General features: G+C 35.6%; 5 protein-coding genes across 6 annotated transcripts in view; 3 read left to right on the forward strand and 2 right to left on the reverse strand.

The window, feature by feature from the left end:
• Positions 1-292: 292 nt before the first annotated feature.
• Positions 293-4,881, forward strand: LOC138329376 (transmembrane emp24 domain-containing protein 1-like). The gene is made up of 4 exons (XM_069276317.1): positions 293-478; positions 1,419-1,516; positions 2,025-2,217; positions 2,404-4,881. The coding sequence occupies exons 1-4, from the start codon at positions 323-325 to the stop codon at positions 2,638-2,640; spliced, it is 684 nt and encodes a 227-aa protein (XP_069132418.1). The 5' UTR covers positions 293-322; the 3' UTR covers positions 2,641-4,881.
• A 7,549-nt stretch (positions 4,882-12,430) lies between these two features.
• Positions 12,431-14,946, forward strand: LOC138328778 (uncharacterized). The gene has a single exon (XM_069275519.1). The coding sequence runs from the start codon at positions 13,426-13,428 to the stop codon at positions 14,395-14,397; it is 972 nt and encodes a 323-aa protein (XP_069131620.1). The 5' UTR covers positions 12,431-13,425; the 3' UTR covers positions 14,398-14,946.
• A 1,380-nt stretch (positions 14,947-16,326) lies between these two features.
• On the reverse strand, positions 16,327-19,106 carry LOC138329377 (uncharacterized). The gene is made up of 2 exons (XM_069276319.1): positions 17,947-19,106; positions 16,327-17,527 (listed from the first exon to the last, which is right to left on the reverse strand). Exons 1-2 carry the CDS (start codon positions 18,331-18,333, stop codon positions 16,871-16,873), a joined length of 1,044 nt encoding a protein of 347 aa, XP_069132420.1. The 5' UTR covers positions 18,334-19,106; the 3' UTR covers positions 16,327-16,870.
• Positions 19,107-19,169: 63 nt separating this feature from the next.
• LOC138329378 (uncharacterized) lies at positions 19,170-20,420 on the reverse strand. The gene is made up of 2 exons (XM_069276320.1): positions 19,990-20,420; positions 19,170-19,820 (listed from the first exon to the last, which is right to left on the reverse strand). Exons 1-2 carry the CDS (start codon positions 20,356-20,358, stop codon positions 19,170-19,172), a joined length of 1,020 nt encoding a protein of 339 aa, XP_069132421.1. The 5' UTR covers positions 20,359-20,420.
• A 3,242-nt stretch (positions 20,421-23,662) lies between these two features.
• LOC138329379 (RUN domain-containing protein 1-like) overlaps positions 23,663-24,859 on the forward strand; it is a 31,415-nt gene continuing 30,218 nt past the window's right edge. For both annotated transcript variants that reach the window (XM_069276321.1, XM_069276322.1), the window contains exon 1: positions 23,663-23,827. The gene's annotated coding sequence lies outside the window, so the exon portion shown is untranslated. The remainder of the gene's footprint in view (positions 23,828-24,859) is intronic.

The raw sequence follows: 24,859 nt of genomic DNA on the forward strand, positions 1-24,859 counted from the left end.
GTACACGCTTTAAATAATATAATTTTACGACGATTATTATGGACTATTTTGTGTACTATTTTCGTGCGCACACCGATATGCAAAATAGGAGCAAATAGTTCCAGCAATTTCAATTGTTGTTTCATTGAACGCCCATCTGGTAACATTAATTGGCGTTTGACAGTCTTATATTTGACAATAACTAACGTTTTAACTATATATTTACCGAACTATTGATATAATTAGATAATAGCCATTGAAAAAAGTTCGAGTAGTTTCGCAGTGAATAAAACGTCATTTCCTGTATATTTACTTCCGGTATTGGCAGGTGCTGTGTGCCGAAATGGCTAAGTTCATCTCTGTGTTATGTTTATTTTACACCATTGTCGCTTTTGTTGTAAGTTTCGAAACTGATCTTACAGTAGAAATTAACGCAGGGACCCAGGATTGTTTCTACCAACATGTGAAAAAACCTGTTGGAATTGAGATTGAATATCAGGTAATGGACATCGCTGACACTAGTGTCAAAAGCTGCAAGTAACTTTCATGCTTATGCCTACGTGTGCAACCAATCGGATGCTGACAAGTTGTTGACAAATTTCATTAATCCTCTTCATCCCTTTACACTCAGTGTTTTACAACATTCTAATTTAAATATATTTAATGGACCATATGTACTGTTTTGCATGATAGTGTAAATATTTCTCTTTGGAGAAACTATTTCACATCCCAATCATAAGAGCAGAAGGGGAGGAGTCGAGATTGTGTTTATTTACATTGGCAACCACGCCCACCGTGCCTGTGACACTTTACTTACTATATTTTAAAAAAATGCCTGTCCAAGCCGGACAACATAAAATTAAGTCTGCAAAATTATTAATAAAATCAGTTAGAAAAAATGCCATGTACATGTATCTAAAAACTAGCTGTATATCTATTGCAATTTTCACTTAATGATCATTTTCATTTCTTTCCTAGATATAATTCATTTTTTACAAAATGGGTTGAATTAAACATGTTTAAGTGCAAAGCTAAGACTACACATGTACCTGCTGGCTTGTTCACAAAAATATGATTTCACAGGGGTTTCATTATCTTTCAGGAGAGGCGGTACAATTGCAATTTCAGGGGATACTTTTATTACAAGTGTGACGATGAAGCATGCTTCATATATTACCTTCCTCAGTGCTTCATAAGCAATAATATATGAAACAAAATTCAGACCATTGGCAAGGACTTACTTACTACCACAGTATTCACACAATACACCTGATGATGATTGTGTCTCTTTTTGTTAAAAGAATTATAATATCAGACAAAGATAGATTACAACAACACGACCCTCGTCTGAATACATGGCTTTATAGACATTCAGCAGTAAGATATTTATAATTCACTTCTCACAAAGTTAACTACCTGGTATCTTTATTCTATTTCAGGTAATAGATGGTGGCGACCTGGATATCAGTTTTTATATACAGGCTCCTAGTGGTCAAGTGCTCATATCGGATGTTCAGAAATCTGATGCAGTTCATAAGTAAGGAAATTTCTTTAACTGAGAGAGGGAGAAGATTAATGTACCTGATTGTTGTTAAAGGCTAGTTATACTCCATCAATTTGATCATGAGATGCAAAAAGTATCACAATACATATTTTGTTATCAAAATTTGAGCAAATTAAACATCTAATAAAAAAAGCAGTATTCTGGGGTTGATGCTTTTAAGAAAGAATCATTCACTTCATACCATTATTCCTACCATGTGCAGAGATAATTCATATTTAAAATAAAGCAATCTTTCTGAAAGAATCATCTAAAAGAACTTAGAAAGTCATCCAGGTCATTTGGAGTATCGGTTACCGGTACTTGATGAGTATTACCATATTGTATACCAACTTTTGAAAAGATTATCTGTAGTATAATTGTGCATTTACATATTGTATTTTCTACAATAGAGAAATAGTTGAAATTAAATTTAAATATTAATTCATGAAGGTCATGGATCAGTGAAGTAGATAAGTGATAATGTATAAATAATGTGTTTCAGAGTGGATGCTGCTGCAGCTGGAGATTATAAATTTTGTTTTGATAACACATTCAGTCACTTCAATGCTAAGGTGGTCTATTTTGAAATTGTTTCTGATGATGAGGATGATGAAGATGATGATGACGACAAGGACTGGAATTTTGCGAAAGAAGAATTGTCAGGATTAATTGACATGACGATTCAAGATTTTAAGGTACATAAAGGTCTAAGCTTAAAAACTCTAATACTGAATAATGAATCACATGAACATGATTTTTGTAATCAATACATTTTGCTGGTAAAAGTAGATCAAGTCATACATTAATTGTTTTGTGCATTTGTATCTTATCACAGATTTTAGAATATTTTATGATGTTTGTTTTGATCATCAATGTTTCAGACAAAAATAGAAACAATGAAAGACAATTTGGACAAATCAGCACAGATTCAACACGTCTTAAAAAATTATGAAGCAAGGGATCGAAACACAGCTGAAGCTAATTTCCAACGAGTGAATTGGTTCTCAGGGATCCAGGTTTTTATCATGGTATCCGTTGGTCTCACACAGGTATTACTTATACGTGGCCTGTTTGATGACAAGAGTCGAGTACATGGCATTATGAAAGCTAGAACATAATTTAATAGTTTGCTAAGGGTAACATGAATGTAAAAAGTGCTGTGAAATAGTAATATAATTTTTCAAGATTTAAACAAATTATTTAATCAAAATGTTGTTATGATTAATTCAACCAAGCTGTTGCATGTTCAACAGATTTGTTGGTTAAAAAATAAGATTCACCAAGATTTTCAAAGATAAGAATGGAAATCTCAGAGAAGTGATTTTAAAGCTTTAATTTATTAAGTAGCACGGCCTTTTTTGGGAAGTTTTTGTAGGTTGTTGGTTGAGGGCTTAGATTAGTAATTTTATTTTTGATAAGTTTCAAGGTAATTGGGTTTTTCTTACCTTTTAAAGTTTTTCCCTGTCTTTATGGTTGAATAACTAATTGGAACTCTACAAAAAATTGGTAAAAGTTATTGAAGATGAGGACTACCTGTTACATGTTAAAAAAATTATTTGGTGCAAATATCAATTTAAACAAGGAAAAAAGTCTACTTTGTGATACGTGAAAGAAGACAATGCTAGAGTTTTCATTATTTTCAAACTTCCATTTTATTTTCCCATCAATACTTTCATGTAAAACAAAAATACTTGGAAGTAAGCATTTAGTGCTTGCCTTTCCCATGACTTTTGACTACATTTATGATTTGTGAAAGAAGAATTGTGAAACATAAAGTTGTATAATGTTTGAAAGGCATTGATTACCATCAGAAGCCACCTCTAGTCAAGTTAATGGACATTTATCTATAAAAATACAAATCAACAAAATACTACAACACCATCTAAAGATGTCATTTCTAAATACATATTTTTATTTTTTGCCCTGATACTCATACACAATGATAAATTTCGTTGAGCACTAAGCAACTATAATTCTTGTAATACTACAATAGTGAATGACAACAATTGATGATGAATCAGTGAATGGATGTTTATAATGAAACGTATTTTTATAGTATGAGTGAGTGTGTGAATAGACATTGAATTGGAATGAAAATATGTGTAAAAGGGTATTATTTTATTCAGCATGTACACAAACTTTGAGTTGTTACAGATTTTCAGTTAAACTGCACAAGACGCTTTCCTGTAGTTTGTGAACACACATACCACTGGTGATGTTGAAGTTGTGTACATTTTCAGCATTGGCTCTGATCTCAGTGATGTTTTGTCCCTGTCTTACTTTGAGATTTTAGATAGTTAGTACTGTTAATTTTGTGTCCTACCAATTGTAAAGGAGTTTACATGATTGATGTATGCATGGATTCATTTCATTGTTAATTTCCTAAAGTTATGGCATTACCCATAATGCCCTCTCTAGTTGATTTCTAAAGTTATACTCATAATGCCCTCTCTAGTTGATTTCTAAAGTTATGGTGTTAGGGCTGTTCCAGCAAAACATATATGGTAGGGGGGGGGGGGGGTAGGCACTTTGAAATTAGGAGACCCACCGATAGAAGTGATTTTCAATTTTGTTGACTCCCACACATATTTTTCTTTTTGTGAACAAGACCATGGCATAGAAGGGAATTTTTTTTTTTGCTCCGACATCTTTTTGGATTTACATATTTTGATTTCTAACATTTAACAAGAGACCTAGGACAAAATCGTACTGTATATGGTGCAGTGAACTATTGTTTGATTTGCTGCATCTATTGCTAATTTGTATAAAGGTATAATCTTCCTAGAACCAGCAGAAAATCTATTAAAGATACCGAAGTGTTCCATAAACGTAATGCAAGAGTAGACATCTGAGCTTGTGAACTGACATGTTTTCCTCGACATAATACCAGTGAATTTAAATAAAGACCTGTTGTTGACAAAAGTATTTTGCCAAAACTAATCTGTTGTTTTCTCTGTACTATTGCCTAGTTTGATTGAATATAATATGTTTTAGATAAATATTCTGTGAATATTATATCAAAACATCCATAAAATAAAATAATTGTTTTTTATTGAAGATGATCAATGCTTTAATATTGTCAGAAATTAATATTTTTCTCAATAGTTATTTTTATAGTCAGGATGACTGACACGGAAATTATAAAACACAAATTTTTGCATTTTATATCAAAAAGTTAGAACTGCTTCAGATTATGATAGACCCACCCACAGAAGTGATTTCATTGAAACGCCACCCTGGCACAGAAGTGATATTATTTGGAACCTACCATGGCACATACTATTTTTTAAAGTGCCTTCCCTGGGTGCCATATATGTTTTGCTGGAACAGCCCTTACCCATAATGCCCTTTCTAGTTAATTTTCCATAATGCCCTTTCTAGTTAATTTCCTAAAGTTATGGTGTTACCCATAATGCCCTCTCTATTATACTCAGCTTACTATTCATTAATGAAATTCAGTGTTCATTCATCTTAATAATATGAATGAGGTTTAAAGCAGCTGTAGATCCATGTCACGTGAAATCTTGATATCAAGTTAAATACCAGTTAGTACTTTTGCTGTAGGAAAATAATAAATATCAAAGAAACACAATTTAACAAAGCATGACAATTTATTGACTCATGTCCTATCCGAGTATCCGGGCCTCAAACTCACAATCGACGGCACAAATAGATACCATATTAGAGTGACATCTATATTTTCTTTACAATTGAAGTCCTTGTATCTTCAATGTATTTATGGAAAAAACATTGTTGACTTCATTATAAGTAACATTTGCTGTATTTTGCAATGACATTTCAAAAAGACATTAAGGGTTGTGGTCAAACAAATTCTTGTGTGAAATGTTGTATATGTGACTGTTATGAGATTATGAACACAGTCTGTTTTCTGTCTTTTCAAAATTAAGTGGTACCCTGTATTTGCTTTTGAAAGCAGATGTTTGATCCATAGTTGGTTTGTTTAAAGTATCAGGCTGCCACAAATTGATATTTTCTGATACATATACGTCTATGACGCAACAATTATCAATACCTATCCAGAAGAGTAGATAACTCTGACAGAATATTGTTATCTTTGTTTAGGGTGATATTCTGTTTCAAACAAAAACCTATAGATGAAAACTACCAAAGAACAATTAACATGTCAATTTAACTTTACATTATTATTTTTTCTTGGACATTACATTTATATATAAATTAGTTCGATCAAACAATCTGTTGTTTCTTTCTTCGTAGAAATTACAATTCATTTCAAGTTGATCATTTGCTTTAACATTTCACTCTATGATGATAGCTTGTATATATGCAATAATGTAAAATGCATTTAATTGGACATAATATTACCTGTTACCTTTTCTTTCACTGATTTAAACTTAAGCAGTTGCTCCCCCCACCCCACTAGATAGGTTTACTCTCCATTTTCCATATTTGTCTGTGATGTGATGGTAGGAGAAATATGTGTATTTATTTATGAAAGTGCTCCTCATTGGTAGAATGTTGTCACTGTGTGGTCTTCTTTATCTGACCTTGAGAAATCCAGCCTCATTTATTAGTTATGGAGTTTTTAATGCACAAATATGATATCTATGCAAATTTTGCTTTTCCTGGTGTTGGATACGTCTTATTTGTGGTGCAAGGACATTATTTTTTGTTTGTTTGTTAGATGTTTTGTTTAACCAATGTTCGCCACAACGATCCAAAAATAAATACAGAAACTGATGTTTCAGAATTTTTATTACCAGAAGTTAATTAATCAAAGGCCCATTACTTTTCCGGAGCAAAATATAAAGGTTTCTTAAAAAACATTGATAACATCAGAAAATGCATTCCGATGACCTAAAATAAGGTTACGACACCAAACATATGCCAGATTTCCTACGTAATATATGAAAACAGTGGAGAGTCAATTCGCTGTTTTGCTGTCTGGCGCAGTGATAGTCAACTACCGCGCGGTATTTAGGATGACGCCGGGAAACATAATATGACCCGCTGTATGAAAATAAAAATTTTATTTATTCTAATCAAATCGTTCAGAAGGTGATGATAAATGTAGTATTAACGGTAAGTTAATAATTTTTGCGACTCTACAAAATTATCGATCTTGTTTTACATTCCCATTTTAAAAATTAAAGGCCGTTTCGGAAAGGTAGTGGGCCTTTAATGTTATGCACAATGAAGATTGAATTTGTCAAAATGTTAAAATAATTATGAGTTTTCCAATCCTATACACTGTGTTAGATGATGTATTGCTACATGTTAAAGTAAGTTTGATTTGTTATTCCGTCTTTGCATGTTACAGAGTTATCTCCCTTTCAGGGTATTAGTTGTGATGTCATTTCTGTGTGTGCAAAAATGACGTCATTTTCTCTGAAAAAATATTGGGTTAAACAAACTCATAAAAACATGATGTAACAATTAATATCTACGCAAGGGCAGATAAATCTGCAATATGCAAATACAGAATAGCTCAATCATAAATGATTAGTGATATCATGTAAACAACATATTAACCCTTTCCTATCCACCTCTGGGTTGCTATGAAACCTATGTTGGAGTATTTGCCAGACTTACTGACAGCTGGTTGGTGGTTTTTCTGTAGCCACTTGACTTTTCTCCACCTTCTAAACCTTTGTTATCATCTTAAATGACTCTGACTGTTAAACGGATGTAAAATGAAAGAAACAAATATAATAAACAGAAATGGGATTTAAAACAGAGCTCTTTAAGCTGCATTTTTGCTCGTCTGTATCCATGCTAAAATATAATTTTTTTGTTATTTCTATCTCTTTATTCAAAATTCCTTTGAATTTTCAGCTGGCGATTACCAAATACATATACATGTAAAACTTTTGTCAATCTTTTTCATGACAAAACAATAATTTAAAAAAGAAACATTAACCAAAAATATTTTGATAATCTTCTACAAAGCTATTGAAGAAATAGTGGAAAAAACACCTGTTGATATAATTAATTAATCACAGGGACTCAATACAAATTTCCACCAAATTCCAAAGATCAATAGTATCAAACCATGTATATATTGACCATTAGTTGGAAATTTGTGTCAAGTGCCTGTGTAATGTTGCCTTAGTTTCCTTATTTGTGATGGTTACTTGTAGGTTTGTTCAGTGTTCTCTGGCCTTGACACCAGACTGTAACCATGCATTTGGTTTATCTGTCCAATACTCTACAACTATGTCTCAATTTTTTCATTAAAATTTCAAGACTTGGATGGAGAAGCTCTTTGTTCCACCATATTTTGTGTTTTAGAGGAATTCCTGACTTCAGGAAAGTGAAAACATTTCAGATTGTTTTGATAGTATCATTTGTGATTGACTAAGTTTAAACTGTTCCATGATCCTGGTACAGCCTCCACACTAAAAAGTCTGGCACTTTCATAAAATGGCTAGTAGGTGTAGGTATAATGTTTTGAACAAGTAAACAGGATTGACAACAAAATTTGACTTTCTGAGTATTTCTTATGTGTCTTCCATAATAAGTAATAAAGCTGGATATCTAGAAGGACATTCCAAGCAATGTACACATTAAAATCCCTGTTAAATATATGGAAATGGACACTTCAGCACTGTTTGATCCCTTATTTTTGACAGTATAAATGATAAGAGTTTTTGGCAATATAAAATGTATACCTGCAAAGTTCATTTGGAACAAATAGTAAGTTAATGATCATTGACATTGTCTGAATCAGGTGTCAGGGCCATAGAAAGCTCAGACCACAGGCTTTTGATTCTACAGTCAGTAAACCAGTATTACACATATAGAGGAGTTTGTATAACTATAGAATCAAACGCCTGTGCTACAGCTATTTCATAGAAATGACATGCACGGTCAGTAAATGACTATCAATATTACAGTAATGCTATGTTATTTATGTTTGAGAGTGTGGTGATGAATTTTGAACATGCCTGTATGGTCTTAGAATTATTTTGGTGTGACTGTTGACCAAATGTCCCTTTGAAATTTAAATATGCAATCATGACTATGCCTTTATTAACCAGTTGTTGAACAATAATATATAATATGAATGAACAATAAAAATATGTGAACAAATTAATTTAGTAAAATCTCTGTTGTTGTTTCTTTTTTCTATATATTTTATCAATAAGTTTCCAGATATGTATACATGGGATGAGGGGTTTGCAATTTTGCCAAAATCCTGTACATTTGGTATTATAATTATATATTTTGTATTATAATATATATATATAATTATACTCAAAGTTTGTTATCGCTATTTCTCAGAAAGTGTTTAATGGATCATTCTAAATTTCATATGTAGGTTCCCCTAGGGGCCTAGTTGTGCATATTGCGATTTGAGACCGATTGATCAACAAGATGGCCGCCAAGGAGCCATCTTTGATTTTTATAATTGAAGTTTGTTACTGCTATTTTTCCAGAAAGTACTGAAGCGATCTATCTCAAATTTTATATGTAGTATGTTCGAACAAGTTTGAAAGTAGGGAAAAGATCTATCTTTCCATTGTCAGACTAGATAATTCTTTGGAGGGCGCCAAGATCCTTGTGGGATCTCCTGTTGATAATTAATTTTTTTTACTGTCAGATACACAATATTACACGATGCTCCAAAATAGGTATTGACCATGACATAATCAATATGATGTCTAGCCATGACAGTAGCAGATAAACCAGCTAATTCAAACACAAAATAATTTGGAATGTTAAAATTTGCAGTATCAGAGTTTATAATTTCTCAATTATAGACTACTTTGTCGTTTGTCGACAATAAGACTAAGGCGAAGCCTCAAGTGACCTATTATAATTGCCTTTTGTCCGTCGTCGTCCCTTGTGTGTCGTATGGCAATAAACAATTTATAATTTTGACTTCTTCTCCAAAACTGCTAAACCAAATTTGTTGAAATTTAAACATTCCATGGCCAAAGGTGAACCGAAATTGTGATTTATATTGTCCCAGCCCCCGACCCCAGGGGCCTGAGGGGTGGGGCCAAAGGAGATCAAATTGGATGAAACGTAATATTCTTCTGAAATTCCAGAAATTGTACTTCATTAATGAAAAGGTCTTAAGGACCCTTACAAAAATTGTGATTTATATGATGATGGGGTTTCATGTTTCCCACCGATGGGGAGGGGGATCAACTTTACTGTAGTTTATATGGGAAAAACATTTATGACCATTATTTGCTCATCTTTTCATAGAAAATGAGTCAAACTTTATTAGAAATATTAGCCTGATATATAGTATTTTAACATCACACCCATATACATTGGTCCTGGCTGACAGCTCATGGAGCTGCGTTAAACGTTTCTTTGAGTTATAGTATGGAAACAAAAGAAAACCGTACGCACCATGCACTTCACACACACAACACACCCGACGCATGGGAGGCCGTCCTGTTAAGAATCAAACCAAACAAACAAAATAATTTGGTATTTTTGACTAAGTTTCCATGGTAACGGAAAACATCCCAAAATGGAAGGTCCGCAATAGCAAAGGACACAAATAAGGCTGATATATTCAGAAAATTCATAGAACTGCGCAAATGGAAGGTCCGCAAAAGCAAAAGTATTCAGAAAATGCATGAAGCTGCGTTAAACGGTTTTGGAGTTATAGTCCGGAAAAAGTAATTTGGTATTAATGACTAAATGTCCATGGAAACGTACAACATTCCCAAAATGGAAGGTCCTCAATAGCACAAGGCACAACTAGGGTACTTGTCTGATGCATTGAACGGGTTTTGAGTTAAAGCCCGGAAAAGAATCTCGGACGAACGGAGCCCAATTTAATATCCCCCACAAACGCGTTTCGCATGGATACAAATTGTGAATTTTATAGCCCTGGGATCTCAGATTTTCCTCTGGGGAGTGGATCAAATTTGCTATATTTTGTGTAGTACATGTAAAACACTTTTATGAACATTATTTGTTCAGTTTTCATAGTAAAGGAGTCAAACTTTGTTAGAATTATTACCCCGAGATATAGCATTTTAACATATCCATATCAGCAGAGATTTAAATAGTATAGGCCTATATATTTAGATCTCTGATATCAGTCCTCGCCGATCCCCAGGGACCAGTAGGGTGGAGCCAAATGCGGTCACAATGACAAAAGAAATTTTTGAATTCACATATTTAATGGAACCAAAAACTCTTCATAAATTAAAAAGTCAAATTTATGACTGATTTCAAGGGCCTGATGGGCAAATATATACCGTGCGTTCCATTTGCGGATTCGTACCAGTTGTATTAAATTGATACGGCACTGCCAAATGGTTTCCAAGATGGCGGCACCCATATGAAAAATAAGCTTCGAATATAAAAACCAAGAATTTTCGTTGTTAACAATAAAATTGATATAAAAGTTATACCTAAATAGTTTCGGAATACATAGAAATAAATAATCCATGTAATTTTATTGGATATAGATAATCGCTGTCTTGTTTTTAACAAAGTGTTATTTACATGTAAATATAATTTTAGTATTGTCGTTTCGCTATTTTCCCGCATTCTGTATTTTTAGTGCTTGTAAATTGATGTACTTCCGCAATGTTTTACCGCGCCTCGTTTTCAATTGACATGTGCTTCAACAGCCACGCTAAAGGCTGATTATTTTTTGCTGATGATTTTTGCTGAAATATGACTGAAGGTAACGGCGGGGCTCTACCCAAGCGAACAGGAGCGGGAGCAAGACTAAAAGGGTTTATCGACGCCCTTCAAAACGAAGAAGAATCCCGCGAAAGTGATACGGAAGACGTTTTCCATGAATCTTTGACGATGCCAGAACATGGACCCATGCCGGGGAGTGATGGCGACAACGTGGACGACCATGACGACGAAGAGCTACAACAACTGCAAAGCGAACTGAAAAGGATAAAAATTGACAGAGAAAAAAATTATGATACGAAGAAAAATTAATGAAGAAAAGGAAAAAATACGAACCGAACTCGCAAAAGATTACGTGACACCAGACAATTCTAGGGATCATGGTCAAGGTCACGAGAGTGGAGCCGTTGCCAGTGTCGGTGTGTTGATATTGAACAATTTGAACAATAACAACGAACAGCGAAAATGTTTAAAAATCGTAGACCATATCTGGCAGGACCCTATTCCCCAATATGACACTGTGAATCTAGGCAAAAATATGGAGGTGAGAATAGGTAAAACTCGTACTTTGAAAAAATTGACACTAGAACAATAGGGGTTCGCGAACATCCATTTGCATCCATCCCGTGCCATTTGCCTTTCAAGTGTTCATTCGGCCGTTAACCACTCCAAAGACACTTCCAAATCTTACCCCACTGTCATAGGGACCCCAAAAACGGGCCAGCTCAGCAGTAGACTGTACAAACTGTTTAAAACATGGGGCGTGGGAAGAACTTCTCCCCAATGACTGTGAGGATACTCAGGATAGGGAGGAACTTTTAGTTGGTATACGTGATGGATTTAAGCTTACTTCAAAGTTTGGTCTATACCAAGAAGTCGTAAGAGACAATTATGCCTCAGCTGCTTTATATAATGAAAAAGTTGAAGATCAGATACTCACAGAGTTATTGCTAAAAAATTACGTAATAACAGATACAAAACCGACAATAATTAGTTCACTTGGAGCTGTCCCTTAAGCTAACGGGGATGTTCGTTTAATTCATGATGCTAGTCGGCCTACATGCATGCTTAAATTCTTATACCTCGGATACAGATTGTTCTTATATGGATTTAAAAAGTGCTATTTCTATCATTAAACCAGGTGATTTCTTAGCAAAAGTGGATTTAAAAAGTGCCTACCGCTCAGTAAAAATTCATCCTTCAGATTATACTCTCACAGGCTTAAAGTGGACGTTTAAGAGAGAAACATCACCATCATATATGTATGACAGAAAATTACCTTTTTGGCATGCCAAAAGCCCAAAAATCTTTCAAAAGCTGAGTTCGTCTGTGTGTCATATCATGAAAGTTCATTTTAATGTGACAGTTATCGCATATTTAGACGATTTTCTGATTATCGAAAATACTTTTGAACAATGCAGTAGAGGTCTTCGATTACTCATCTCAACTCTGAGAAAATTGGGCTTCAATATATCGTGGAACAAAGTCGAGGGTCCTAGTCAGCAGCTTTTCTTCCTTGGAGTCTTAATCAACACGACGGAACTAACATTGAGTTTACCGCAGGAAAAAATGACCGAATTTCAAAACTTACTATATACGTTTGTTGGAAAAAAGCGTGCAAGTGTCAAACAACTAGAATCTTTATGTGGAAAGCTCAGTTGGGCATGTTCAGTGATAAAGGGAGGCCGCACCTTTCTCAGACGTATGCTAAATTTGATTCCAAGTGAATATAAAAGTTCTAATGCAAAAGTTAAACTTAATAATGAGTTTTTCTCCGACTTAAACTGGTGGATAACGTTTATGTCAACTTTTAATGGCTGTGTCCGCTTTATAGAGTCAACACCTGTAACAGGCCTACAGACAGACGCGTGTGATAAAGGATGCGCAGGGTACTTTAATGGTGATTACTTTTATGTCAATTGGGAATTAGACCTGCCAGTGATGTCCTCCGAACATATTAATATTAAAGAAACAATGGCTGTCGTATTATCAGCTTTACGTTGGGCCCCTTGGTGGTGTAATAAAACTGTGATTGTGTCAACGGACAATATGACCACCATGAGCATTATCAACAAAGAGTCCTCTAAGAACAGTGTACTTATGTTTTGTTTAAGATTGTTATTTTGGATCTGCATATTATAATTTCAAAATCAAAGAAATCAAAGCAAAATTCATAAATGGACGATTTAATACTATCGCAGATAGTGCTTCTCGCCTTCATGAGCAAGTTCAGCTTTCTCGCTTGTATAGTGTTGTGACTAGTTATAACCTTATTGACTTTACTGCCGATGAGCTGTTAAAGCATGTTTCCCCTTCTTTTCTATGTTATAGGTGGGGATTACGCGGATCCCCAGACAGAGAGACTCAAACACGGTGTGAAAAGACTGAAAAAGAAGGGGTGGGCTAGTTCCACATCAGAGACTTATAAAACTCATTTACAGACTTTTTTGAGTTTTTGTAAGGCCCATAAGTTAGCAAGTGTTCCGGCAGATATAGAGACTGTAGAAATGTATGTCGCCTATTTGGTTGATGTGAAAAAATTCAAATTTAGCAGTATAAAATCTTACTTAAATATTATATCAGTCTTGCACAAGTCTGAAAATCTACCTGATCCTACTACAACCTGGCATGTAAAACATGTCTTAACGGGTGTTAAGAGAGAAGTAACTCCCCGTTTGTTGTTAGAGATTCACGATATTTTAGATTTTACTTGTAAAGACAACTGTGGTTTTTGGGCAGCCTGCCTTGTTGGTTTCTTTGGTTTTTTGAGACCTAATAATTTCTTAGTTAAAGGTGTATTTGACCCATCCCGTCATGTTCAGTGTCTGGATTTGTTGTCTCACCCATGGGGTATGTTATTGTCTTTAAAAGTTGTAAAGACCATGCAATTTAGAGCTGTTCCTATTGAAATTGTTCTTCCCCGTTTACAGCAAGGTCACCCCCTTTGCCCCTGTGCCCCACTTCAGCAGCTTTTAGTACGACCAGATTTGACCCAACCTCTGTTCCTCTTGTCCTCTGGGAAGTGCTTATCCTACTCTGGTTTCCTTAAGGCCTTCCGCTTGGTTCTCTCTCAACTAGGGTACTACGCCGCTTCCTATGGGGGTCACTCTCTGAGGCGGGGGGCTGCTACTTGGGCTAGTTCGTGTGGTGTCGCAGATGACGATATCCAACTTCTAGGTTTATGGTCTAGTGATTGCTATAAACGCTATATTGAAACTGATAGGAGCAAACGTATCAACGCTATGAACCTCTTTTGTTTACCTCTTCCTCGTTAACCTGTATCCTAACCCCCTTTTCCCTTCCTTTTCAACAACTTGGGTTTGGACCTATATATCTCATGACATTTGCAACACTCATTTTTGTTGTATTCTCAATTTTCAATTGATAGATACAGGTCTGGTACAGTTAATAGATGTACTCTGGAAGTGGTATCCATTAAAGCCATTATTGTTATAATGTTGTTGCTTCCTTTTATTAGACTATCAGTAAAGTGTTATTTACATGTAAATATAATTTTAGTATTGTCGTTTCGCTATTTTCCCGCATTCTGTATTTTTAGTGCTTGTAAAAATTGATGTACTTCCGCAATGTTTTACCGCGCCTCGTTTTCAATTGACATGTGCTTCAACAGCCACGCTAAAGGCTGATTATTTTTTGCCCACTCCCACCCTCCCGGTAGTATTACCATGGTGTGTTGTGCCTGCTTCTTGCTTAAAACACTTTTTTTTTTGTAAAAATGTTTGTTCTATGTTTACCTTCCCGGTTAGACCTATATATCTCATGACATTTGCAACACTCATTTTTGTTGTATTCTCAATTTTCAATTGATAGATACAAGTCTGGTACAGTTAATAGATGTATTCTGGAAGTGGTATCCATTAAAGCCATTATTGTTATAATGTTGTTGCTTCCTTTATTAGACTATCAGTAAAGAAAACATTTCAATCACAAATGAAAAATCTCGAGTCCGCTATCTTGGGTCCAAGTGATAGCTTCTGAAAACGAACCACTTGTACCGGTACGCGCGTCCCATTTGAGATGAACAAATTCGTATCGATACAACTGGTACGAATCTGCAAAATATGTCTTTGTTTCATTCTGTATCCTTACTCAGGTGACCGCTATGACACATTGGCCTCTTGTTCTTTGAGATGGAGTGTTTACGTCGAGCATCACAGGTTTATTTGCAATAATTTGACATCAAAGTATTACTTCAGAGTAAACGGAATTCATGGAGGAAGTCTCCCAAATCATCGAGACTACCTTGATTCAAAAGCATTGTAAGCATCTGCAAATGTACCTCTATGTTACACATAAAAAACGATAACTTTGATATGTAGTTAAAGTTTAGTAATTATTTCTGATGGTGTGGGTACATTTTAGGGAAAATAAATTAATATTTTTGACCGATATATTTATGAAAGAATGTGCACTTCCGGTTATGAGTGTCTAATTTTCGAAAACCGAGTAAAATTGCAAATTTGAATGCCGTAAAAAAACAACATTCAAATTGAAACAAACTATCATAGACCATGATATAATATCTAAACTTTATATTTATGCAAAAATAACATGTCAAAGCTTAATTACTTTGTAGGTAGTGAACCAAGGGCCAGTCTCGTTTTTTATCTTTCTAACTTTTCTGACCATAGCTTATGTTTGTGTGTTTGTTCCAAGAGAAGAATTTTAACGAAAATGTTTAGCTTTACTTGCTTTTGTAATTCCGTTGTTCCACATAGAAAGAAGCCTGTGACTAAGCTAAATTTAGTGGATAAAAACAATCGCCCGAAAGGATGGCCCTGAAAAAGTTGCACTCGCTTATTCTAGCAAATAATCAGGTTATTTTCTATTTGTACTTCTTATTAGTTTCAGGAATGCTGTTTTATTATCCCCACCAGTTTAGTTATATTGTTTAAGTTTTAATTACGAAAAGTCTTCGTTTCGTTAAATTCGTTAAGCTGCTTGAGCAAGATCTATAACCTTGATAAAGTGAGTTTGATAGCGAAATATTTTCCTTCAAATTAAAAAAAAACCATAAATTCCGTTGTCTTGGAAACGGAAACTGATTGCATTAATTCTCCAGTATCTCAACCAAGTGCACGTGAATACAAAATAGTTTAACTGTAAGTCGCACCGAACCAAATTTGCTGAAGTATCATGTTGTGATTATATGTAGATGCTCAACTGACGACAAAAAGAGAACATTATATAAATATCTATAATGAAATATTCTTTATTTATCAAAGCATGAATCTTTGCATCATTGGATGATTGGGATACAAATATTTCAGATGAGCATAATGACTTGGCCAAGAGCCCAAACCAGAGGGTTTGATGCGAAACCAAATGAGCCAACTTTATTACTTTATATTGCTTTTAAAATTGATTCGTTGGCGACTGCAGTATCGCAGAAGTCTGTTTCTGGTTTGAAAAATATACATACCATAGCTTAGCCCGAGATACTATGGCCCTGACACCAGACTTAGACATTATGACAGATAGATGTCTGGTTACCTAAACCAGACATGTATCTATCTGTCATAATGTCAAAGTCTGGTGTCAGGGCCAGAGAATCTCGAGTTCACCATAGCTTACCCCTACTTTATGTAGTAGCGGTAGGTTATAGTACTTTTTTAAAATCAGAAGCAGACGCCTGTGTAGTATCCACATTGCATAAAAAGAAAGATTCTTCTTATTTATAACTATATCACAGCACCAACAGAACTAAGCTGTACGTTTATCACCACGTCACTGGTTGATTGTAGGCCAAAAAACTGGATCCTCCTCCGGATGAAATCTCCAATGCATTGGAAGCAGAAAGTTGATCAACCAGAAATCGCCAAACGCAGCTCGGAGTTTGCTGTTCACACTCCGACTGTCGTTGATTTTGATGTTGTTATCAATCTCAAAAGATGTCTTCCCTTTCAACACACATCTGATAATTTCAAAGAGCATGAAGGTAGTGAATATGATAAACAAAGCAAGCATCCATGTTCCAAGAATGACCAATCCGACTCGAAAGTGCGAGTATCCAAACACCCACCGGAAGAATGCTACGAATGGAAGCATATCCACGTATCCAGTACTGGGTAAAACCTCCATGAAAATGAATGGCAGGGCGTGCACAAAGCCCACCACGGACGAAAGACAACACCAAAACATCATAACGGTATAATGACGTAAGTTCCGGTACCCGATACAGTTTCGTGAAAAATAGCAGTGGTGGTCACGTTTGAGTGAACACCGGTTACAGAGAACACAATGATGGCAACGAGGAGGACGTGGTTGGTCACAAATGGTGCAGTATCGCCACGACCAATAAGGCGGACGTGCTGGTGTACCAGAAGTAGAACCGTTGGTACTTCTAGGTGTCCCTTGTTTTTTGGCACTGGCAGAAGTTGTTCCCTGAAAAAGGAAATTAGATTTCATGAACTAATTAGTTAATCTAAGATCGAAAGCGAGTTTGTAAAATCAAACACATTCAATGGATAGAAAAAAAAGTTACCTATTAAACGATGCATCTTATAGAATGACAATTCATTGTTTCAGAAACAGCAACAGTTCGGTGCAAGATCAATAGAAGCTGACGACAGCTCATTGACAATAAATCGTGTATTACTCTGTTTTGTTCTCAAGGAAACATTGTTCATGTTATGATAATGCTATTATATTTTATACCGCTATCAAAATAGGAACTAAATTGAACAAACATAGTACGCATTACAAAGCTGAGGACATAACACATTTTCATACAGGAACAATTTGGTGTTTTGTGTTTTAATCATTTACATATGTATTGGTTAAGTAAAATATCATTCACGTACCTGTATATCCGTATTTTGTCTGTCTAGGAATTCTAGGTAAGTGCCGTGCCGCTGAGGATCATAGTCTGAGCTAACACTGAAAACGCACCACCAATTCAGCACCATTTCGAATGCCATAAAACTACATACAGCCTGTATAGTAATTATAACTTCTTGTCCGAAATCTGCATACAACAAAGGAATGGCTTGACATGTGCCATAGTACCAAACAATCGATACTTCAGCCAGGAATATGAAGGGGAGGTACTTATTAAGGTTCCTTGGGGAAGCGGCCGGTTCCTTCCTTCGTTCCTCTAAATGCAGAGCTAGTTTCTGTTGAAGAGTTCGACTTTTGTCGCGTGCAGTATCACGGACTATGTCGGCCTGGGACGATATCTTTATATCCATGTTGGTATAAACATAGTCTGACCGACCGGGTCACTGTTTATCCATGACATGGAGTATTGACCGTTGTTATTTAATTGTGGCGTGGCGAAAGTGTTGTGTCCGGGCACGTACCAATGTAAATTAAAGCCGGACAATTATGTTAATATCTGTCAACCGTAAAGTGCTTATATCGGCTTAACCGGATTAGTAATGGTCGCTTGAGTTAGTCTTTAATTTGCCGTCCTTAGATGACCGTCCAAAACTATTGGCAGACGATATATTAAAGTTTTAAGTACTAATAAACACACACGTTTGTGCTACAAATAATGCATATATTCTAATGATCTGGAGATTAGAGGTGTTTAAGCCATTTTACCAATACGTGTTGTTGATTCATTGCATTTTCGACTTTTGTCAATAGATACTTAATTAAGGTAGAAAGGAAATGTATTATTATTTTAGGAAAGATCAATCATTAGAAGACGGCGGAGTGAGTTGTGTACTGGTGTTATTGATTATGCGAGGAACAATCATTCTAGTTAGTAACTGTCGGTCGCAATGAGAAAACCTTGATTTCATATTGTTGGCTGTATTCAATTATTAACGAGGTATTGAATACTGAAATTATGTTTATTTACATGGCCAGTGGAGTATGCCGCTTTTCTCGCTGGAGAACACTAGATCTATACAATCTGCCATTGACACAGTACATTGACCACTGGGTCCAAAGGGATTTAGGAACTAGGGCAGTATACATGAAATTATTGGCCACTGGGTCCACAGGGATTTGGTGTAGTGTACATGAATTCATACCTATCATAAGACAATTCTAATGAATGACAAATTCAAGACTTAGACTAATTGTTTATGGTAGGCCAATAAACAGGATCCACTTCCGGTTCAAATACCCAATGCATTGGCAGAAGGAAGTTTAAAACCCAATATTTACCGAATATGGCTCTGATTTTGTCCGATTGGCTTCTAGAGTCTCTGATAGGGACATCGTTGCTTACTTCAAATGACGTTTTACCTTTAGAAATGCATTCATAACTCTCCTTCGCCATTGCAGTTGACAGAATAAGAAACAAAAATAAAGACCACAACCCTAAAACAATGATGCCCACCTGAAAGTTAGAGTATCCAAATATCCACCGAACGAAGGCCACAAAAGGAAGTATATCAATGTATAAATCATCACTATGCAACACGTCCATGAAAACGAACGGTACTGCGTGAACAACGCCAATAACAGACGCCACACAAGACCAAAATACCATGACAGTGAAATGACGAAAGTTCCGGTATCCGATGCAGTTCCGGGCAAAGAAACAGTGGTGGTCAAGCTTGAGTGAACAACGGTTGCAAATACTGCAGTGGTGACACCGCGGGGGCTGTGGTTGGTCACAGACTGTACAATACTTCCACGACCAATAGGAACCGGATGTGAAGCCATTTTTGGTACTCTCAATATCTCGACGTTTCGCTTTGGAATTTGTATGGGTCACTACCTAAAAATAAAAAAGGATTGTATGTGTTAGTATACTTTATCAATTATATATTCTAAATGCCTAAAGTGCCCCTGAGTTTGACGTATTCAGCAATGATTACAAAGGAATCAACTTTTTGTGTGCCAAAATGTATGGTTTGCTTCTAGTTCTCTATTTGAAGGTATCTTACCTGCACAAGAGACTGTAGCTCTCGTTGTTGCATCCCATGGCGTTGAGGATAGTAGTTCGAATCCACACTGCATACACACCACCAGTTGATCATAACCTCGAAAGCAAGAAAGCAAACTAAGGCCTGTATTGCTATAACCATCAGTGGGTTGTACCCAGAATACAGGAATGGAACAGCGTGACACGCGCCATAGTACCATACGCCCATCACCTCAGCTATAAACATAAAAGGACCGGGCTTATTTAGGTTTCTGGGGGTAACCTCCAAATCCCCTCGTCTCTCCTTAAACTGCTTTGCAATTTTCTGTCGAAAAGTCATGTTTTCATCGGTTGCAGTGACGCGAAGTGAAGCAAACGTTGAGTATTTCATATTTGTTTTAGTGTCTCCACTGGCACACCTGAACAGGTAAAAGCCCTGTTGTTGTTAAGGTATCTCCTTGCGCACAATCCAGATCATCTATTATTTACGTTCGGTTAGGGGTAAATAGCGGCATCTGCCAACCTGTCCGATGCTCTACAGCATTTAGTGTTTAGAAGGTATATATCTTTATCTTCCTAATTAAAGCACGGCTGTAGCACATTTTACAAGGAAATGGATTATAATTACCTTTATCATGATATAATAAACATGCTATCAAATATATATATACTAGTAATGTTTATGATATTGTAATCTGAGTTACACATTTCACAGTTAGAGCTAGTTAATTAACAATTGTTTGCTATTGTAATTTCTGGTTATTTTTTCAATACTTTGTAACGGCCATTTCCACTGGCTTAAAATTGGATTATCATATCAAAAGTATATAGTGTAATAAATTATTCTTACGTAATGGCTCCCTAAAGGAAGAATTATAGATTGAATAATAAAGATTAATAATAATTAATTGGAGTAGATTTGTATGTTATTAAGCCATAACACAAAGTCCGGATGAAAACCGCTTCGCGGGATATTGAGAGTACACTCTAATTTTTGCGCGAATCCTTTTACGTGTGTATTTTCTTAAAATGTGAAACAGAAGTTATTTCTCCAACATTACATGTGCCGCCTAAAGTGGCTTTCCGTTATTGTTTATTTTATTTTCAATTCGTGTAACGCGCTGGCAAGGGGAATGGAGGAAAATCGGAGTATCCTTAGAATATAAATCGACCTACAGGCTACCTCCAGTATCAGTGATCTGCTCCATGCACTTGCAATTCAGAGGTGGAGAGCTAGTGATAACATATGAACATAATTTATACGTCCCATTAACAGCTAAAGGCATCTAACGACGGTCTCTCCCGTATGCAGTAAACATGTGTGAATGTCTGTATACTTTGGAGATTTTACGATACATTGTGTTGTTTTGCAAGTGTAAAACCATTGTCCACTTTATAGTTTTACCTCAATGAAGCATACGGCCAGAGACACCAGGCAGTACATACCATCCAGTCACATTATACAGAATGTACTTGTACTGCTAACGGGCAAACCAGTCGTCCCACTGCCTTCCGGCAGAACGCTAAGCATGGACAAAAACTACCACTTTTATAGACTATGGTGGGTCTCGCCCAGGGGACAGAACCCAGAAAACTCCACTCACAAGGTAGAGGGGGGGGGGCTTTTAAGCCTTAACTCCAGGCCAAATCAGATGCGGTTTCAAGGGAGAGGATAGGAAGAAAGAAAATATAATTAGAAGTGACATTAATGGCCCTGACCAAGAGAAACAACAGACCTACGGCCAGGACCAGGCGGTTGCTCCACACGGAATTCGAACTCGTAATCCAGAGATGAAGGGCTCCAATCTGGTTAAAACCAGCTGCTATATTTATAGCGAAGCATATACTGTAGTAAGCGGAGAAACGAAGCCGAAGCCAACTTTAAAATGGAGTTAGCAATATACGAAACTAACAAAAATGTATTTTACAAATAAAATTTAAAAACACAAGGGTTCTTGTGTGTACTGAAGAAACTAACAAATAAATACGAGTACTGTATTTATAGATATATATACACTACATGTATGTAGCCTATAAGAAACCAACAATCCAAGAATGGTGCTAACTTTCTTTTTGTTGATTGTTGGGTGCGTTCTCCCTTAGCACGTCTAGAAAATTAGACAGTTAAATATTCCCAAGCCCGTATTCAGAAAGGCGGATGCTTTTTTCGCGAAATATCACGAAATTATTTATTGACGTTATTAGGGGAAAGTAGTCAAATTTCGGACGGATTCAAATTTCGGACAGTAATTAGAAAATACTTAAAAACTCATGAAATAGTCCAGATATTTAATAAAAAGTCATTGTAACTGACCTATGCTTTACTTTCAAATTGGAAATTAACAAGATTGAAGAACAGATATGTGAGCATTATATTTTGTATGGTAAGTTTGAATGTGAATATGTGACTGCGACCTTTCCTGCGGTTGAATATACAAAAATGAACTGGTCAAATGACGCAATATGGAACTCCATGTCAAACATGTCTTATTCAGTGTGTTCATTAAACTTTTTTTTTTTTTTTGTTTAAACACATCCTTTTATTGTATTTTGAGTAAAAAATAAACAATACAGCGGGAATTGTATCACTATACCTATATAAAGTTTGGTGTCCGAAATTTGAACACCCATTACTAATATGAAAATTTCCTTATTTGGAACAGTCCAAATTAATCGATAAATACTTAAATATTGTTCAATTTTCGTAACATTTGTAAAGTTCTGAATGGATTTTAGTAATTCAGAGCTTTCCTTAGTTATAAAATTAATAAAAAAGTAGAAGTAGTAACTAGGGTAACCAGTTATATCCTAGAAATAAAAGTGCAAGTAGACAAGGGAACATGTTTATCAGCTAAAGCCTTTAAGGGTTCTTACACATTGAGCCCAAAATCTGGGTATATATGATGAAAGTTACAAAAGATATATATTATATTAACTAAACAAACTCAACAAACTTTTTATTTCAATGCATATACATTTGCTCACATGAAATTCATGATTATGTAACAATATATATGTTTTATATGAAAATCATACTTATTTTAATTGGTTTTTAATTGCTGTCCGAAATTTGAACACCCTATGTCCGAATTAAGAACACCCCTGTCTGAAATTCGAACAGCTATACATTGCTGATTACTTTTGCCTGGTATAACACAAATTTAGTATCTGTGTCGAGTTTCAAGTGATAAATGCAAGAAATACCTCAGTTATGGGGGTATGTGGCTAGGTTTCAAGCATACGAAGGTTTTACTATAATTAAGGTGTCCGAAATTTGACTACTTTCCCCTAGATCTATAATGACCGCGTAAGGTCTGTCAAGAAATTTTATGCAATAAAATGTTGAAATTTGGGTAAGATTTGCAACATCGAAACTACGTCTCTCCTCCTCTCTCAACGCGGACTTTGGACCGGCCACGGCGGAGTTAGTGCTAACAGAAACTTCTGGTGCTAACTTTCATCGCGTTTCACACCTTTTGAGACGTGCTAAGGGAGACCACTCGAAAATGCTTTGAGCTAATATTTTATTCGATAGAATTCTTTATTTTCTGTCCTATGAATGAAAACTTTATGTACAATAATTTCAGAATATCGATAACGATTATTTCTGAAATTAAAATTAACAACAACAAAAAATCCATTTTAAGTACGAAAGTACGTTCATTTGTGTCTCTGACTTTACTTCAGGAAATCCCCGGATGTTGTGGTTGTTGGCAAACGCAAGTTGCATCTGAAGCCGAGTAAGTGATGTAAACCCAGCCGGTCTGGGTTTGTCTAGAGGGTAGTCCTTTGATTTATAGCTTCGTCTGCATTGGATTTTGGAGACACTTACAGATAAAGTACATTCAACTACACTAAAAGTGAGTATACGAATCGCATATGTTGACCAAACACCACCCACGCAACTGACTGCTGTCACTGCCACTGGCATTGATGGAGACGGTCTCTGGCCTTTGATTAAGAATGACCATTGTCGTAAAGATTTGACATAAATTTGGAGGAAACTCCCGATATCATACACTTTTTAAACTTATTAATTATCTGTAATGTATTGAATACACCTAAATTCCAAATACAAAAAATTAGTTGAAATAACAGTAAAAAAATAAAAACTGTCATTGTTTACTACCGTTCTGTACTGTAAGGCATACATTATCTACAATCAGTATCAGGTGATTGGAAGTCAATCAGTACAATTGTATAAGAACGTGCTCTCCATCATGCTCATGCACGTGTAGACTTTCAGTCGGAGACAGTTTCCTCTACTTAGTAAAGTAGTGACAGTTTCTCAGTAGCCCTGACATTTTTGAATGGTACTGAGCCAGATACGTATTTGGATCCTGTATTAGCAAGACTCTATATATCACTGCCATTTTTCTGGTCCAGTGACAACATGCTGGTGGTATAGTGATAGACTTCCATCAAGTTGAACCACTTGTAGACAACAGCACAAGGTAAACTGTAACTGAGTATTAATGTTACACTTTACAGACCAAGCTTTATTTTAACAAGAACGTAGATTTGAAGGATAAGTCACTCTGGGTTTTGGATGAATAGGTCGCAAGCACTTTTGTGTTTGTGTACTGACCGTAACGTTGGGAGACAAGTGATTTTGCTGTGATATCTGCTGGCGCAACCTTTGATGTAGCTTGCGGGTTGCATGGCTTATCATCTTACGTTCTGGAGCAGTCCGTCATTTCATGAGACGTTGTATTTTTTTTATAGTTTAATGGAAATTTAACACATTTCTTCTAAATCATATGTCCTTAAAGCAAGGATGAGATGTCGTGAAGTTTATTAAGCTATACATTGTGATAGGTGTTTCATTTGACTCGATAAGACAATTATTTGTTGAGAAAAATGTCTTTTATTCCCGGTTTATAATCGTCTTG

Source organism: Argopecten irradians, chromosome 8 (assembly GCF_041381155.1).
Source record: "Argopecten irradians isolate NY chromosome 8, Ai_NY, whole genome shotgun sequence".
Lineage (NCBI taxonomy): Eukaryota > Metazoa > Mollusca > Bivalvia > Pectinida > Pectinidae > Argopecten > Argopecten irradians.

Coding starts and splice junctions, on each gene's coding strand:
- LOC138329376 (XM_069276317.1), top strand. CDS start 323: ATGGCTAAGTTCATCTCTGTGTTATGTTTATTTTACACCATTGTCGCT. Junction 1,517..2,024: donor AAATCTGATGCAGTTCATAA/GTAAGGAAATTT, acceptor AATGTGTTTCAG/AGTGGATGCTGCTGCAGCTG. Junction 2,218..2,403: donor TGACGATTCAAGATTTTAAG/GTACATAAAGGT, acceptor TCAATGTTTCAG/ACAAAAATAGAAACAATGAA.
- LOC138328778 (XM_069275519.1), top strand. CDS start 13,426: ATGTTTCCCCTTCTTTTCTATGTTATAGGTGGGGATTACGCGGATCCC.
- LOC138329377 (XM_069276319.1), bottom strand. CDS start 18,333: ATGGATATAAAGATATCGTCCCAGGCCGACATAGTCCGTGATACTGCA. Junction 17,528..17,946: donor GACAAAATACGGATATACAG/GTACGTGAATGA, acceptor TTCCTTTTTCAG/GGAACAACTTCTGCCAGTGC.
- LOC138329378 (XM_069276320.1), bottom strand. CDS start 20,358: ATGAAATACTCAACGTTTGCTTCACTTCGCGTCACTGCAACCGATGAA. Junction 19,821..19,989: donor AGCTACAGTCTCTTGTGCAG/GTAAGATACCTT, acceptor TTTTATTTTTAG/GTAGTGACCCATACAAATTC.